We start from the raw sequence: 18,040 nt of genomic DNA on the forward strand, positions 1-18,040 counted from the left end.
GTGTTTTGTTCTATTTTCCTCAACAGTGTATATATATTCAACCTTATGGCAAAGTGCACTCCTTTTAGCAAATACATTCCTACTATTCATTTTGTCACTAAAGTATTACAGAATTTACGGTTTATCAGTACAGGTTTTCGAAACGTTAAGTTGACCACAAGTAGTGTAATTGATCTTCCAACAACTATGTTATGCATCGGGGCTCTTTACCAGCCATAAATAATCTTGTTAATTTTTAAAAAATAAGCTTGTTCCATTAATTAATATGCGGCAAAGTTGTATTTATAGTTGTAATTCAGTTGATATAACAAGAACAAGTAATGTTAGGATCTATGGTTCCGTTGGTTATAAGTGAAGTGCCTTAACCAGAGAATCGCAGTTCTATGAGATGTTAAGATCAATGATGGGAAATACTGAATAGTATGTTCAGTGGTTGGAGGTAGTCTACAGTAAACCCTGAACTTAGTTCTCTCACTAGTTAATACTTGTCTACTAGGCGTAACTACAGTCTTTGTGCGATTGCTACTACCTTATGAAATTCCAGCCGTGGTCACCTAGTTTCTTAATGTTACCACTGAGCTATTTGGGTGGCAACTGACGTGTAGGAATGAGATACTTATGATCGATTGATCGCTGACGAATTTCATGCTTACTTAATCATTTAGGACTGACAGAATCCTATAGGTCAGTCGCCACCAGAATAACATAGTGGTAACGTTTCATATTGTAAAACTACGTGACACAGGTTCTGTTCCTACATGGATCTAAACATAGTGCACGTGATGACAAGTCATTTGGACTAGTGATCGATCATATTAAAACTTGGTAAAAATCTGTCATTATTACAGAATATTGTTCATTAATCGGTAGCAAATCATTTATAGGGTGTTTATCATCATCGTTTATCATTTTTTATTTTTAAATATTTGCCAATTTTATTAGATGTTCGCATTACATGGAAGACTCATTGCTCGTCATCCAATTATTATATTATTTATTTCATTGGGTATTGTACTGGGACTTTCAGGCGGTTTAGCATTTCTTCAAGTTACTACTGATCCAGTTGAATTATGGTCTGGTAAAGAATCACGTTCTAGATTAGAGAAAAATTATTTCGATCAACAATTTGGGTAAGTATTACTAAAGTGAATTCATTGATATTGTCAATTTATATTAGTTGACAAAGTGTTTAGTGAAATTCGATAGTTTTTTTTCCTGACAACAAAAATAATGTCAAGAAAATGATTATGAAACTTTTTACAAACTAATTAAATTCCTTGTATATGATCTACGCAATACGTCAGTGTGAACAATTTTGCCTGTATGATTGGCATACCTAACCTCTCCGACTTAGGGATGACTGATAGACGGATATCTCGCCTTCGCTATAGGTGACTTAAGTTGGCAAAAGTCAAACGAGCTTCTCGAATCCGTGCTGAGATTTTGTCAGACACCAACCCATTATGGCTGATCAGACTTCCAAATAAGTGAAGTTGTCAACGCTTCCGACTGTTTCACTCCCTATCCTTACTTTAGGTGTTGACGCAGTCCAGTCCCGAAGTAACAACTTGCATTTAGAGGGGGGAGAAGCCCATCTCAAAGATTCTGGCATTGTTGCTCAGTGCTATCAAAATACATCAAAATGCATTTTATCAGCGTCTTCACCGAACAGGACTACGTCATCTGCGTATTCTAAGGCGATAAGTGAACCTTCTGGTAGGAGATCAATGCCCGAAAATTCCGTCGATGAGGGCGTTATTTCCATCACTATGTCTATGATGAAGTTCAACAAAAATGGAGAAAGTGGACAGCCTTGACGAACACCACTTGAGGTTGCAAAAGCAGATGACAGTTCTCCATAAGCTCTGACTGTTGGAGATAAATGTTTTTTTTTGTCTTCATCTAAAATTGTATCACTAATATAAACTTAAGTATTACAGATATATGTTATTGATAAATGCATCACAAACTATTGACTTTGGAATTTCTTCTTTTGCTACATCAAATTAAATAAATGGTATTGTCAGATCTCTTCAAAACTCTTGTATATCACACTCTTATAAGCAGTTTCATTCTCAAAGAATAAATAATAATAATAGTAATAATAATAATAATATTAATGGACTCATAAAGTCAACTACTTACTTGCACTACTCTTAATCACATTATATATATGAATGAAGATTATTCTTTTGAATTAATTCTCCTCAAGTTCTACAATCACATATTTAGATTCATAATCCTAAAAAATAACCAGGTTTAAAGTAAAATGCATCGTCTAAATAATTATAGCATGTGAATTCAGGTTTGTTAAACAAAATAAACTCGTTAGTGGTGAGATGAGTAATGTGATGTGTTGACTTCAATAAGGTTTATAAGCTAAATGTCATTATGAGATAAACTATCAGAGTACCTCACAGTGTGGTTAAGTTAAGGTATATTTAAAACTGTTAACAATATGGTTTTAGTTTATTTAATACAGCTAATATGGAGCAATCATTTACAATGTTATATCGTGTTAACAGCAATCTGCCTAAATCTGTCAGACTAAGAATCTTTTAGACGGCTGAAGCAATAGCTATTTAAATCAAAAAGCTGGATCTTTGTGTCCAGAAAAAAATATGTCCAGCCACTTCTTTAATCTTGTCCAACTTCTAACCTGATTAGTTAGTAATGATTTTGATGAAATGGTGATATAATCCGACTAAGCTTCATACAACCTTCCTCTTTTCATTTCCAAATCTTATTTATTTATTTAAACACATAAACATTGGTACAAGGGGGCATCAAATAGATATGCGCTACATAAGCCATTCGATTTGTGTGAGGTCTGGGATACCTCTCGGGTGCCCAAACCGAAGCAGGTGGTTTTCTTAGGGGGACACACCCGAAGCCTTCGACCTAAAGATCTGATCCACAAGGTAGTGGGGCGACGTAAGGAGATGCTATCCCATGGTAGCCGGTGACCAACAATTAGTTCATACGCCATTTGTTCCCGCAGGATACTGGACCCCACGTGCGCCATTGGTTTGGAATCAGGGTTTTCCAACTCCCCGAGGTGGATCTTTCATATCTACCATCCCGTTTAAAGCTCCGGACATTCACTTTTCGTCCTCTCAATTTCGTAAACAACATCCATGGCACGTTAAGGCAGTGGGTAGGACTTCCCTGGCAGTGGTTGTATGCCCGTCGCCATGTGAGAGCATTTCGAGAGGGAGAGCTGACTCTCTCCACTCTCGGTTGTACCAGGGCATTTAGGGACTTCTTAATCTTAAACTTATCTTAACCACGCACATTATTATCATTATTATTATGAATCTTGCAAAAACACTTCAAGGAGTTTATTCAGTATCCATCCCGGTTCACTAATTCGTACCCAATTCATATTATTCTACATGTTACACGATTTCTGATTTGGATCATTTATTTGAATATATAATGGTAGAACTTCAAGAGTATGTATTAAAAAGAATATTTTCCATTCATATATATCATTTATATTTTAATATGATGGAATATTACTATTTTCTTTATCAATTTTGATTGTTTTCAAAATTTTATCTTTCATAGAGCATTTTATCGAATTGAACAAATAATTGTTCGCCCAAAAAATAACTCAAATTTTACACATAAGGCATTGGGTGATGCTTCAGGTGATGCAATATTCGGTGCTGGACTTAATAAAGATTTTCTACTGAAAGTAAGCTTTATTTTGTTTCTTTTTTTTCTATTCTGGACTATTTCCATTGAATAGATTAACTAATTGATTACATTGTAATGCACAGGATTTTATCCTACAGGAAGTATTTATTCTTTTATAACTAGAGATATATTTCTCTGACAAGTGTTAGTTAATATCGAAACTAAATCAATGGGTTCCCCTTGATCGTCTACAACCAAGTGATGTAGACTAAAGTGCACTATGACGTTCAATTACCTTATCTACTGAATTCATTTACCGTTTGAGGATTCGTGTACTTGACTTTGAGCCTCATTTATTATTTGAACACATAAACATTAGTAGAAGGAGTCATCAAATATATATGCACCACACTATATCATTCACATTTTGTGAGGACCGGAATACTACCCAGATGCCTAAACCGAAGCAGGTGGTTTACTTAGAGAGCCACTCCACAAGCCTTTGACCTACATGTCTGGTCCACGAGACAGTGTAGCAACGTGAGGAGATGTAGTCCCATGTTACCCGGTGACAATCAGTGGGTTCATACGTCATTTTTTTCAGGATCTTAAAGCTCATATACACGATTGGTTTGGAAGTGTGGTTTACCAACTCCCTTAGGTTGATCCTCCGTATCCACAAACCCAGTTAAAGCTCCGGATTTTCACTTTTTGTCCTCTAAATTTTGTAAACAATATCCCCGCCTCAAGAAAGCAATGAGTAGGTTTTCCTTGAAAATAGCTGTATACTCGTGGCCATGTGAGAGCATTTGGTGAGGGAGTTCTGACTCCCTCCGCCCTCAGTTGTACCAGGGTATTTGGGGAAAGCTAGTGTTACTACACAGTTGCCCGAACTGAAGTATTTGTATTAGGTGGGGCTTCAGGCCTGCATTTCAGCGACTTCTAGTCAAACTTTTTAGTCATCTTCCCTTGCTCTTACCGATTGGTTACATTACAACCTGATCAATGCCAACAACCAGACTGCTTGTTATTGCTTCCTGTCAGGTATTTAGGCGATAGTTTGTGAATATGTTATTCATTGGCATTATGTCAGCCCTATAGTGTACATAAGTTCTCCAAGAGATAATATGACAATTAAACGCTCATGTTTTTTTATTCAACAATATCTGAATCCATCTTATTTTTGTCGGGAATATGAATTGGTAAATTAGTTTCGTACATTTTCTTGTTATAATTAGGTCTTTTTTATTTGACGCGTGTAACGTCGTGAATAATACCTCACGTGTTATTTACTCTGTTTGAGTTATATTGAGAAGAAAAAAAGATAGACTTATGCAAGCTGCCTTCATTGTATTGCTAACTACATTAAGGTGCCATAACTTAACAGGTACCATTCCAAATTTCATATTCTAACCCTCTTATTTCGATTTTAACATCCGGAAGTTCATCATTATCCTTCATACTTAAGAATGTAACTCAATGTCAACTACACTACTCTGTACTTGATAAATAGGTTGAAAAATAAACTAATCATTTAAATTTAATGAAACCCGATCAAATACACTTAATCAGTAGTATACTATGTGATATTTAAATTTTTTTGAAAAATATCCTTTTAGTATCAGAAGGGGTTTTGTGAAGATTGTGGTAATTTCAGTAGTTGAAATCATGAATCAATTGAAGCTAGACCAGCTAGAAAACCTGGAAGCATTGGATGGTTGTTTCGTCTTATCGTGGGACTCCTCAACAGTGCGCATCCACGACCTCACCTCGCGGGACTTGAACCCAGGCGCTCAACCACTAGACCACTGGGCCGGCATCCAACGGTGTTAATGTCTAACTTCAACTAATCCACGAAATTGAGCGACACATCCACCATAGTCATCAGTGAATCGTGGGTTCGGATCCCGCAAGGCGGGGTCGTGGATAAGCACTCCTGAGGAGCCCTACAATAGAACGAAACGGCCGTCCAGTGCTTCCAGGTTTTCCATGGCGGTCGAGCTTCATTTGATTCATGATTTCAACTACTGAAATATCCTTTTACTCTTATTACTTTCTTTAAGTATTTTATTTTTATTTATTTTTCTTGTATAAACTAATAGATAATGGATTTACAAAATCAAATTCAAAATATTTCAGTGTATTTTGAAATAGAACAAAAATTTATTAATTTATCAGATATATGTTTTCAACCCTTGAAACCGGATAATCTTGGTTGTGCTATTACAAGTCCAATTGAATATTTTCAAAATAATATAACTTTATTTAATACAGTTGTAAGTAATCATTGTTTGTATTATGACTTTTGCTCTGTTAATAATAATAATAATCATATAACAATGTTATCAATTCGAATACCGACTTATATGACTTTGTTCTTGTGCCAAACAGCACTATCAGCCCTGGGTCACCTCTTAATCCTTATTGGTAATTCTTACTTAGCCCTGTTTGTTTGAGTCCAGAGCACAATTTCAGCTTCCACAGTATAAATTGTATATTTTAGACATACTTGGTTTATACAGAAGTAGATCGGATCGCATCACACCATAAAATGAAAAATAATAATGATACAAGATCAAACGAAAAAGTAGTTGTGATTGTAAGAGACTGTAACTAATAGATTGAGAATAACTTAAGAATAATAAATCGTACAACAGTAGTCAATAGGTCAAATTAAAGCTTATGATAAAAGGAATACGAATATTTATATAATATAGTTACTCAATAGTTATCCAATTCCTAGCAGTAACCGTTCATTCAATTTACAGAATTAGTGTAATATTCGTATACACTCTGTCTTCCCTTAAACTAAGAGATTAAAATCGCTTCATATCTTTCTTTCTACGAAATAATTCTTCCTTCCTGTACTATACCCTTATATGCAATCTTTCTTTTATATATTACCACCACTGAATTAACTGCTCCTATGAATCCGGTGTTCATCTTGTTGTGTTAATGAGGTATGGCAACTTGAACCGATGCACATATGTGCCTGGTCCTACGTTGTAGCTGACTGACTGAGTGTAATATTCAACTTTTTAATCAATTTGTATATTATTATATCGACACTTATGTAATGACTGATTGAACTGTTGAATTATTTCTCACTTACTCTTGATTTACACATTAATTGCATAGATGTAAACTGTCAAGTAAATTTTAAATCCTATGAAGTGTTTGGATAATATTGAGAAATGCTAAAATGTTGGTTACAACCCAGCTATTCCTATTGCTTAGTATTCTCGGACACCAGTTCACTTGACAAGTCACCAAATCAGAACATAGTTGAACAGAAAAGAGATTATATTCCAAATAACAAGGTTAAGTGGAATTAAGAAGCACAATAGGGAAAATATTAGTATATTTATAGTTTTTACATGAGGAGATTTCTAGAGTGTTTCAAGTGTTGACTAGTGCTGATTGGATAAGAATTAGTCAATCAGCGTGCACCAACTCAATCATGCATTGAGCATGCTTTAATCCAATCTATGTCCCGCTAACAGACTTTTAGATGTTAAATCATAAGTTCGAATCCGTTTTTTCATCATAATTTGTCTAATGTTTCTTATTTAAACCATATGGTTTGGTTGCATACTACAAATTAGATATTTGATTACACTTAATTCTATGGTATACATTTTACTATACCTCGATACTTGTTATTCCACAGTGCATGTGTGTGTACACATATGTGCGCCAAATTCTATATTGTTAATGACTGATTTAGGACTCATAAACTAACTATATCTGGAGCGCAATATTAGTATTTCTGATTTATACATAATCAAAGTCGATCAATTGCATCAGAGGGTTTATATATATATAACCATGTTGGGTGCGCAGAGGATACCCGGAAATGGTTGCGCAATATCACAAATTGATTAAAGTTTGAAATGTAAGCCATTGGATGTTAATTTAATGTTCCAAATTTACTCACTCGTTATAACATAAAAAAATTGTTGGGTTCGATCTCAGATGGGATCATACATGCATGCTACTGAATAGACCTGTACTAGTATAAAATAAACTGTTCAGTACTTTCTAGTTTTTATTGTCTAGCTAATGTCAATCCATGAAATAATAATTTTCTATTGATTTGTATTATGATAGAATCTAAGTACAGACTTTTAATACAATTCATTATTGATATTGAATCAATCAATTGGGTGTTGTTGTTTTGTTTTCTTCAACATAATAAAATGATTGAGATCATGATCATGATCTCAACCATTGAAAGTTACTATAATATCATATAGAAAGAATAGATTTCAATCAGGTTAGAAGTTTTCAACGAAATGATTAACTATTCATGGTCTAGCTTCAATGGACTCATGATTTCAACTATTGTAACCATTCATAAATTCAGGGTTTATTTTTCTAAGTCATTTACATTGTTAATAATTTGTGTCAAGTCTCAGGATGTTGCTCAACGGTCAAGATCTGTTTTTCTTTAGTAAACAATAAAGTATTATACTGCAATGTGTTTTTAAACTTTAAGAATTTCGGTTAAAAATCGAAAATTAATAGTGTTCTACTATTCAATATTTAGGTGATAAAGAGTGAATGTTTGTACATTATTATCGTTATGTATGTTGTCTTGTCGTTTGTTTTTATCAGACTAAAAAGCTCATTCAAAATGTCTGGACTTTACTACATTTGACTGAGATAGTATCTTATCGAATATGACTTCGCCATTTTAATCCATAGAGTCTGACACTTTACAAATGTTATGTTTGACTTTGTATTGCCTACTCAGTGGTCCTACTATACAGAATCTCTTTCCAGTTCCCTAGATAGTCTATCATATGGATTCGTTCCTATGTATATTAACTTTCGTCTCTGGCATACTTCCAACATTTTTTTAAGTTGTCGTACACAAAATTTATTAAGTTATTCTATTTTCTCAAAATTGTTTATGATCATGAATATGTAGTCAGTTATATTAGGTAATTGATTTATCATGGTTCTATGTATTTATATGTGCATGTTTGTATATCTTTTTTTTACATTTTAGCGTAGAGATGATTTTGAATTACCTATCAATGATTACCTTGATCATTTGATGTTCTGTACTGAAGCTCCATTATCTACTTATGGTTCCCCATTAGACCCAACTGCTGGTTGTCTGTCATCATCTGGAATGCCAGTGTTACCTCAAGTTGCATTAGGCAGTTTTAATGGTTAGTTTATTTGTTTATTTTTTTCCTTATTTTGATGTTAGGTGGCCCGAGACAATTATCGGTATGTTCAGCGAGTCATCAAGATGTATCTGCAATTTTGGACTAGGTAATGGTTACTGTGATTTCAAACCCACATTACTGGTTGTCAGATTTGGAGATCTTACTAGTGAGCTATTCGGGACACAATCAATCTCCTCTATGAATAAGATATTTACACTAATTGATCACCAATTAATCACCAATATGTTGTTAAGAGTTAGAGTGTGTAGAATCTGTTCTCCTTCTAGAAATACCTTCATACGGTTATATATTCCATCAGATAAGTCTTACTCACTACCTTTACCCAGCGATGTTGTTTTTTTACACGAAAATGAACGTCTAGCACTTTGACACCGGACTGATGAGTACGGAGGGTTCACTTAGGGTAGTTGCGAAACCCTGATTCCAAACTAACGGTGTAAATTAACTTCAGCATTCTTTGGAAACGAATGGTGTACCAACATATTTTTTTATCGCTATCTACCATCAGGCAACCTTACTCCACGGCTTTTTTGAAAAGATTTACATGTCAAAAACTCATGGAGTCGCTTCCCAAGAAAACCATCTTCCGTTTGGGCGTGCAGACAATGTTTAAGCTGATTAAAAAAAGCCTATTGTGTGTCGTGTATACCACGTTTTTGGTCCCCAATTGTACCAAATTTCATGTGAATCTAATATGATGACAAGAACAGTGTCATGTTTGTTTAATCTTAACACTTGGTTAAATCCTGTCGATTACACTTGAAATATATCCGTTAATCCAAGTAACTCGACATCGTTTACAGTGTGTTTGTATGTTCCGTACAAGCTAACCTTCAGACTGATTGTTTGCTGGTTAAAATTAACTTACAAGGCGTACAATTTCCTAACTAATTAGTAACCTACAAATAGGAGTTATTCATAGGTTGTTACTATTCTGTCATAGATTTATTCAAACTATTGCTCATATATTTTGGGACCATTGAGTTATTTGTAAGTCTAGATAAACATTATTAAGTAAATATGGCAATTCAAGTGAATGTTATTCGACTGAGGTGATTAGGATATGTATTACGCTTTCTTATACACCGGCCAAAGTATCAGTTACGGTTTCACTTCATGTTAGTTTTTTATTACGTAAATAATTTAGAAAAAGATGTTTCTTTTGAGGTTCGTTGTCTATGAAGAAGATTTTCCAACAAACTTGAATTACTGATATTGTGATAATTTATTGGAAACATTGAGTATCATGGCTAGATTTTGTTATGACCTGCCTGCACGAGCCTATATACTTCATTTGTTGTATTGTTTCTCCTAAAGGATATGGAATTAATCTATTCAATACCTTTCTATTAATGTATTTTTTGCCGGAGTTTTGTCCCCATGCACTGGGTGGTTTGGTCGTGCTTTTGTCGTTTACATCCTTTTGTTCGCTTGGTTTTACTGTAAATAAAAAGACATCACACATGTTTTCAATCTTTGGCGGTTGAATGTAGAGATGATTATGTTGGCTGCAAAATTTCAATATCATCCACTATTCAATTAATTGATTGTAAGGTATTAGTTGCTATGTGCCCACTAGACCTGTAGAACTTGATCAGCACTCAAGAACTAGACAAAAAATCATATTGATCACTACTTGATAATGAGTCAATTGTAAGTATCTCAGTCCTACATGAGATCAATTGTAGCCTGAATAACTTGCTGATGATTGTCAGTTGACTCGAAATCTAGATCTAGAGTTTCATTCTGACTACCTCTAATCCCCAAAAACATCATCATCATCACAATGATTGATCAATTCTTTATTGATTAACTAAATCTCTGTAATCGAATTTATTGTTATGAGTTTTGAAACTGATAAATTAAACAACAAATTGGTAGATGTTTATTTTTACACTGGATTTCTTTCAGCAAAATAACTTCATACAAGCATAAAGCTAATACTAGTTAGATGTAAATTGTTCTCTTTTCTAGATCTGTATAAGTTAATATATACATGTATATATTCTGTCTTCCTTTTTTTCTACATGACTTCATAAAGCATCATTTTACAATGGATCAGCCGCTGTAGTACTCACATTTCTTGTCAACAATAATCCTGACCCAAAATCAATTCATGTTCAAAAAGCCAAACTATGGGAATCAAAATATCTTCAATTGATTAAAGAATGGAAACTTAAGAATACAGAAATTATTGTTAGTTTTACAGCTGAAGTAAGTTATTATGTAATCAGTTCATGATTTCAAGTGATATATTTTATTTATCAGATTAGAGAATAGTCAATAAAGACTGAATCCGATCTAAGTAATTATTTATAAGTAACATTAAAATAGAAAAAGATTTCAACAAAATGGGTTACTTTCTCGTTGTTGATGTTAACGACAACAGTTGAGTTTTTATTTCATATATATATATATATATATATATATATATATATATATATATATACGTCATGAGTGGATATTACCTCAATATTGCCATTCAGTTACAACCATCTAGGTTCGAGCTTCCATATAGAATACTAACACTAGGATCCAAGTACACTCATCTGATGAGGTTTAAACTCTCCACTACTAATCACAATTCAATTTACAAAAATATATCGGATTAAGTCGGATTGTAGATCGATTCAAGTTTATGATTATCGATTTACTGAAATTAAATCGATTAATTATACATGCAGTTATAGAAAACTGGAAACATGACAGTGTAGCAACGTGAGGAGATATAATCCCATGTTACCCAGTGACAATCAGTGGGTTCATACGTCATTTGTTTCTTCAGGATCCTGGAGCACGTATGAGCCATTGTCTCGGAATCAGAGTTTTTCAACTCCTCTAGGTGGATCCTCCTTATACACTACCCTGTTTAAAGCATCGAGCATTTACTTGCTCTCAATTCGTTAGGCAACACCCTCGCCATAAGAAAACAGTGAGTAGGACTCCCGTGGAAGTGGCTGTATACTCGTGGTATTGTGATGGCCTTTAAAGAGGATGAGCTGACTCTCCCCTCCCTCGACCGTACCAAGGCATTTGGGGGCAATAGTTCAGTAGTTTAACATGTAATTACTGAGCCAATAAATATTCACTGATTGAATAGGAGCTATCCAAGTATTTCCCGTTAATACGTGCTTCCGTCATGAACATTGTTATTTCCACACTGTACCGTTAAATTATTTGAGATCATGTAAGAATGAATAAACCCCATAACGTTACACCAATTGCCAAGTTAATTTGTATTTGAAAATGATTTTCATATTTAAGTAAACACAAACAGCTACATAGTTACACTATAGCATGATCAAATTTATGGCATGTGATAACTCGCTGCTGATTTCTTCAAAAATTGATGGATTGTAATATGATCAATTTGTGTTCGCCGTTTGAATAATTTCCAAGATAATCTAATCCAACAGTTTCTTTTCATATCTAAAGCTGGCACACACTTGAATGTAAGTAACTAGTATAGTTTCAGTGCATTTTCATTGTCATTTGTTAGTCTAATTACAATAAAAAAAACACTACCCAAGTATCTTTCTCCTTGGCTTAATCCATTTAATTCAAAGACGATATATACCTATTGTGATAATAACATAAACGTTACGGTAAACATATCTTCTGTTTATGTTATTCTAAGCCAAAATCTTTGAAAATATAATCAAGGATTACAAATAGACAAGGAGCCTGCGTCTCACTACATTTTAGGACTTAAAGTTTTCATGAAACTATATTTTCAAACCGCCCTCAAATGCTCTGGTTACAGCCGAGAGTGGGGAGAGTCCACTCTCCCTCTCGAAGTGCTCTCACATGGCCATGCGTATATAACCTCTGCCAGAGAAGTTCTACTCATCGCCTTCTCGTGGCACCGGTGTTATTTACGTAATTGAGAGGACGAAAAGCGAGTGTCCGGCGCTTTAACCGGATTGGTGGACATAGAGAGTCCACCTAGAGGAGTGTGAAAACCCTGATTCCAAACCAATGGTGCACATGAGCTCCAGTATCTTGAGAGAACAAATGGCATATGAACCAATCGTTGGTCACCGGCTACCATGGGACAGCATTTCCTTATGTTGCTCCACTACCTTGTGGATTAGATCTTTAGGTCGAAGGCTTCGGGTGTGGCCCCCCAAGAAAACCACCTGCTTTGGTTTGGGCACCCGGTCAGTATCACAGCCCTCACACAAATTAAATGAGATTTGTGTGGCGCATATGTATTTGGTGCCTCCTTGTGCCAATAGCTATGTGTTAAAATAAAATAAATAAAAAATAATTTTTAAACTTAATACTACTCTTAAATTAACTAGATGATGATAAACTTCGGTCAAAGGTCAAGTGACTGTACAAATTTTGTTTGTAAAAATGAATCTAGTAATATGATATTATTCTGTAGCGAATAATTCTAAAATGAGTTTATTTGACCCATAGAATATAAAAAGTTATTCCGCTACATAGTTTTAAACGACAGTTATATTTTACTGTTAAATGGTTTGATGTTTTTATATATAGTGACCCTGTCAAATATCATGTGACAGGATCACCAATCAGAATACTGACTTATGTGACCTTGTCCCTGTGCTAATCCGAGGATGCATCAAACAATACTGTCAGCCTTGAGTCAACTTTGAGTACTTATTGATCTTCTCTTTAGTAACTTCTCTCCCAAGCCAGCTCGTTTAGTTCAGAATATAAATATCAGTCTCCGCTATGTGAATTGTATATTTCAGACATACGTGGTTTACCACATCACATCATAAAATGCAAAATAATAACGATAGAAGATCAATACAAAAATGGCTTGGTAAGTCGTATGACAGGGGCCGATAAGTGAAATGAAATCTTATAATAAAAGGAATATGAATTCGCATATAATCTAGTTACCTAATTATTGTCCAACAAGAACAATAGTCCATAAATAACTCCTATCAGTCGCTATTCATTTATTCTTTGTTCTGATATAATAAATATTTGGATTAATCTTCAAGAATCCCGGTACCTTAATCGCATATTAATTGTCACTGCACAACAAAAATCATTTACAATCTTAAGTAAACTGTTATATGCTTGTTCCATTCGAATATGTTTCACTAACTGCTACAGTTTAATAAGATGTTATCACTGAGGTACTTTGTCGAATCGAAATTACTTTATTACATTTATCCTGTTAATCTCATTATTATTATTATTATTATTATTATTATTATTATTATTATTATTGTTATTATTATTATTATTATTATTATTATTATTATTATTATTATTATTATTATTATTATTATTATTATTATTATTATTATTATTATTATGAAGTAATTTCCAAATTTCGAACATGTCTATGATTGTAAATTGCTTTATAATCAAAATGGGGATTTGCGGAGATTGTAGTATTTTCACAAGTGAATTCATGAGTCGGTCTAGGCTAGACCACCATTGAAAACCTGGAAGCACTGGACGTTCGTTTCATTCTCGTATGTGACTCCTTAGCAGTGCGCACCCACGACCACGTGCGTGGGATTCGAACCCAGGACCTTCGGTCTCATGTGCGAACGCTTAACTCTAGACTACAGGACCGACATCCAACCGTGTTAATGTCTAACTTCAATGGACAGTTGTTTCCACCCGACCAGGTTCAAGGTGAATTCCCTTGTGTTCTAGCAAGAAGCTGTGACCAGCGGAGTCCAGTCAGTGCCGGTTGTTGTTCACTTCAAACAATGAATGAGGGGTTGCTCAATATCATTGATCGATTGGAGTTAGAAATTAATAGGGTCGGGTGTCGACTTAGTGGCCTAAAGCTAAGCGTTTACATACGAGACCGAAGGTCCTGGGCTCGAGTCCCGCGCACATGGTCGTGTGTGCGCACTGCTGAGGAGTCACAAATGGAGACGAAACAGCCGTCCAATGCTTACAGGTTTTTAATGAATTCAACTATTAAAATTGCTTTATAAATAAACTTTTAAAAAATATATTTAATTTGACAAACTCTGTGTAGTCGTATGATTTATCATTAAACTTTGAACGGTTTTTTAAATAACATGATTGAAATTGTTTATAGAACAAATAATTCCACTCTATCTACCCATATGTATATGTCTACAAGTTATAATAGTCCGTATGGTATGAACTGAACAATAATTGAGACTATTCATGTTTGATTAGGAAAAAGAATTATTATTATTTTTTCTATTTATTAAGACTACTGATTTTGTACTTTGCTTATTTGGTGGTCTTACAGGGTAATTAAGTTCATATTATTATTATTTATAAAAGAAGAAAATATTCACTATCAACTGTTTTGACGATGGTTTTTGTACTCTTGTAATTCTTTTTTTATTGTTGTTGTAAATATATTTATAGTGTTCATTTTATGGTTCGATTGGAAAATATATCAATACAATTCAGTGATAACGAGCTTCATACATATATCTTTAAGATGTACTTGATATATATATATATATGACGTGATTGTAGAACGATTACATGAACTAATTTTGTCACCATAAGTTGTTGTACTTTGTAAAATTGAGTTATATCAGTATAGGGTTTTTTGAAGTTGTTGCGTTTCATTGATATTGTGAACTGATCAATGTTAGACTATCATTGAAAACCTGGAAGTATTGGTTAATGGTTTGTGTAGGAAATCGTAGCTTCTCACTTGCGGGTTCGTCAATATGTACTGTCAAAGTGTCCCATTTTAGGATGAATCAACCGTACAGCGCTTCCAGGTTTTCAATGATGATCTAGCTTAGATCAATTGGTGAATTGAATAACAAAAATAGTACAATCTCCACAAATCCCCTTACGTATTTTCATTTGTTAAACAATGTGAATTCTCATGCATCAAATATATGAATGTTCTAGAACTGAGTAAAGAACAGATCGACATTGAGAATTAATAATTAGTGTTATGGAAAGAAAAAAATTACGTGACAAACACTTATAAATGAAGTCCCACGCCAAAGGAGGACTAATAACTCAAATCATTTTAGATACATAAATTTGGTTTAAGTTTTTGTTGTTGTGGCAATTGCTTTCGGTTACTTGAGCAAATTCGACGCCTTTTATTTATTAATTATGTTGAAAGACTTTGAGACATCAGAATTATGAACACTCAAACAGATGGCGTGCTGTCGTACTGTTGATATTAATCGACAATACATTTACACATATCTAATTACTTATTACAAATATTCTAATATTGTATATATATATATATATATATATATATATATATATATTATTAGAAGAACCAATAATTCTCTTCATCCTTCATTATTTTGTTGTTTTTTCCCCCGATTAGCGTTCTGTAGAAGATGAAATTGAACGTCAGTCAAATTCGGATATAAGTACTATAGCTATAAGCTATATTGTCATGTTTATCTATGTCAGTTTGTTTCTAGGGACATATCGAAGTTTTAAAACAATACTTGTAAGTTGTCGCTTTTTTTATCTGTTAATTTTGATTATGGGATTAGATTTATTATGAATCTCTTTTAAAAGAACTGGACTATTTAATTAGATTAATATCTGTTCACGTGTACAAGTTGATTACATTTTAAAAATAATGTCTGGCAATGGAATTTAAGATAGTTACATTTCGGCTTATTTTTCATAACTGATCAACTGAATGTATCAACACTCCAGTGTTGATATTCTTTCTGTGAAACTCAAAACTCAGTACTATCGATCATTGACCCCCAAATGCCCTGGTACGGCCGATAGGAGCGGGGAGAGTCCGCTCTCCCTGTCGAAATACTCTCACATGGATACGCGTATATAGCCTCTGCCAGGGAAGTCCTACTCACTGCTTTCTCGTGGCGGGAATGTTGTTTACAAAACTGAGAGGACAAAAAGCGAACGTCCGGTGCTTTGACCAGGTTGGTGGACACAGAGAGTCCACCTAGGAGAGTTGGAAAACCCTGATTCCAAACCAATGGTGCACATGGGCTCCAGGATCCTGAGGGAAAAATGGCATATGAACCAATCGTTGGTCACCGGCTACCATGGGACAGCATCTCCTTACGTTGCTCCACTGCCTTGTGGATCAGATCTTCAGGTTGAAGGCCTGGAGTGTGTCCCCCTAAGAAAACACCTGCTTCAGTTTGGGTACCCGGGCAGTAACCTAGCCATCACACAAATCAAATGAGATTTATGTGGCTCATTTGTATCTGGTTCCCCTTGTACTAGTATTTATATGTTCAAATAAATAAATAATAAATAATAGATCATTAACAAAACAAATAAAAAAATTGGATAGAACAATGCGTTCGCCTTAAATTCCATTGCTAGTTACTATCAAGAAATTAAATATACTTATAAGCCCCAATGCATTTGTTGCTAATAACATGAATTAAATGGTATTTTCTATATCACTATCCAACTATCATTTGTTTTGATATAGGAAAGAAATCAATAAAATGTATATATGCTTACTCAAATATAAAGATTTGTTCTGTTAAACAAAACAAACACCTGTTCACTAGTGACTGACTTCAGGAGATACTCCTGGAGTTCTAGTGAGAAGCCGTTACCAGTGGAGTTCAACCAGGTCTCTTGTGAGATATCAGCTTACTGAAGACAATGGTGTATGGTGGCGCAACTTCTTGGATTGGTTGAAGTTAGACATTAGCACCGTTGGATGCCGGCTCAGTGGTCTAGTTGGTTAAGCGTCTGGCGCGAGACTGATAGCTCCTGGGTTCGAATCTCGCGTGGGGCGGGACCGTGGATGCGCACTGCTGAGGAGTCCCATACTTGGACGAAACGGTCGTCCAGTGCTCCTAGGTTTTCATTGGTAGTTTAACTTCAATTGACTCATGATTTCAATCTGTGAAAGCAAATAACATAGTTATAGCAAAGATTCTTCACAGTTAAACGACTACAAATAAATCATAATTGTCTATTTCACTCATAAACAAAGGTTAAAACAAACCACCCTACAGTAATTCGAATAAAATAACAAATATAAATGTTCAGCATAATATGGAAATGCCTCCTAAAGACATATAGCACATCTGGTACAATATATGTTTACACCCAAACTAAAGTTATGTTGTGTTTGGTCTCTCGTCATATATAGTCGAATTAGATATGTAAGATCAATTGACTGAAAGTTATAAACTTCACCTCTGTAGTATTTATAACTGTTGATTTATATCAAAATTTATATATTTACAGTTTGGAGAAAATATGTGTTTACAATTAAC

At 34.3% G+C, this 18,040-nt stretch overlaps 1 protein-coding gene across 1 annotated transcript in view; it reads left to right on the forward strand.

The window, feature by feature from the left end:
• Positions 1–18,040, forward strand: part of MTSS1_2 (Metastasis suppressor protein 1) — a 114,695-nt gene that overhangs the window by 9,168 nt on the left and 87,487 nt on the right. The window contains exons 6-11 of the mRNA XM_051217406.1: positions 943–1,130; positions 3,571–3,700; positions 5,745–5,918; positions 8,657–8,822; positions 10,885–11,057; positions 16,138–16,266. Coding sequence (XP_051064802.1) covers positions 943–1,130; positions 3,571–3,700; positions 5,745–5,918; positions 8,657–8,822; positions 10,885–11,057; positions 16,138–16,266 — 960 coding nt within the window. The remainder of the gene's footprint in view (positions 1–942; positions 1,131–3,570; positions 3,701–5,744; positions 5,919–8,656; positions 8,823–10,884; positions 11,058–16,137; positions 16,267–18,040) is intronic.

This window comes from Schistosoma haematobium, chromosome 5, assembly GCF_000699445.3.
Source record: "Schistosoma haematobium chromosome 5, whole genome shotgun sequence".
Lineage (NCBI taxonomy): Eukaryota > Metazoa > Platyhelminthes > Trematoda > Strigeidida > Schistosomatidae > Schistosoma > Schistosoma haematobium.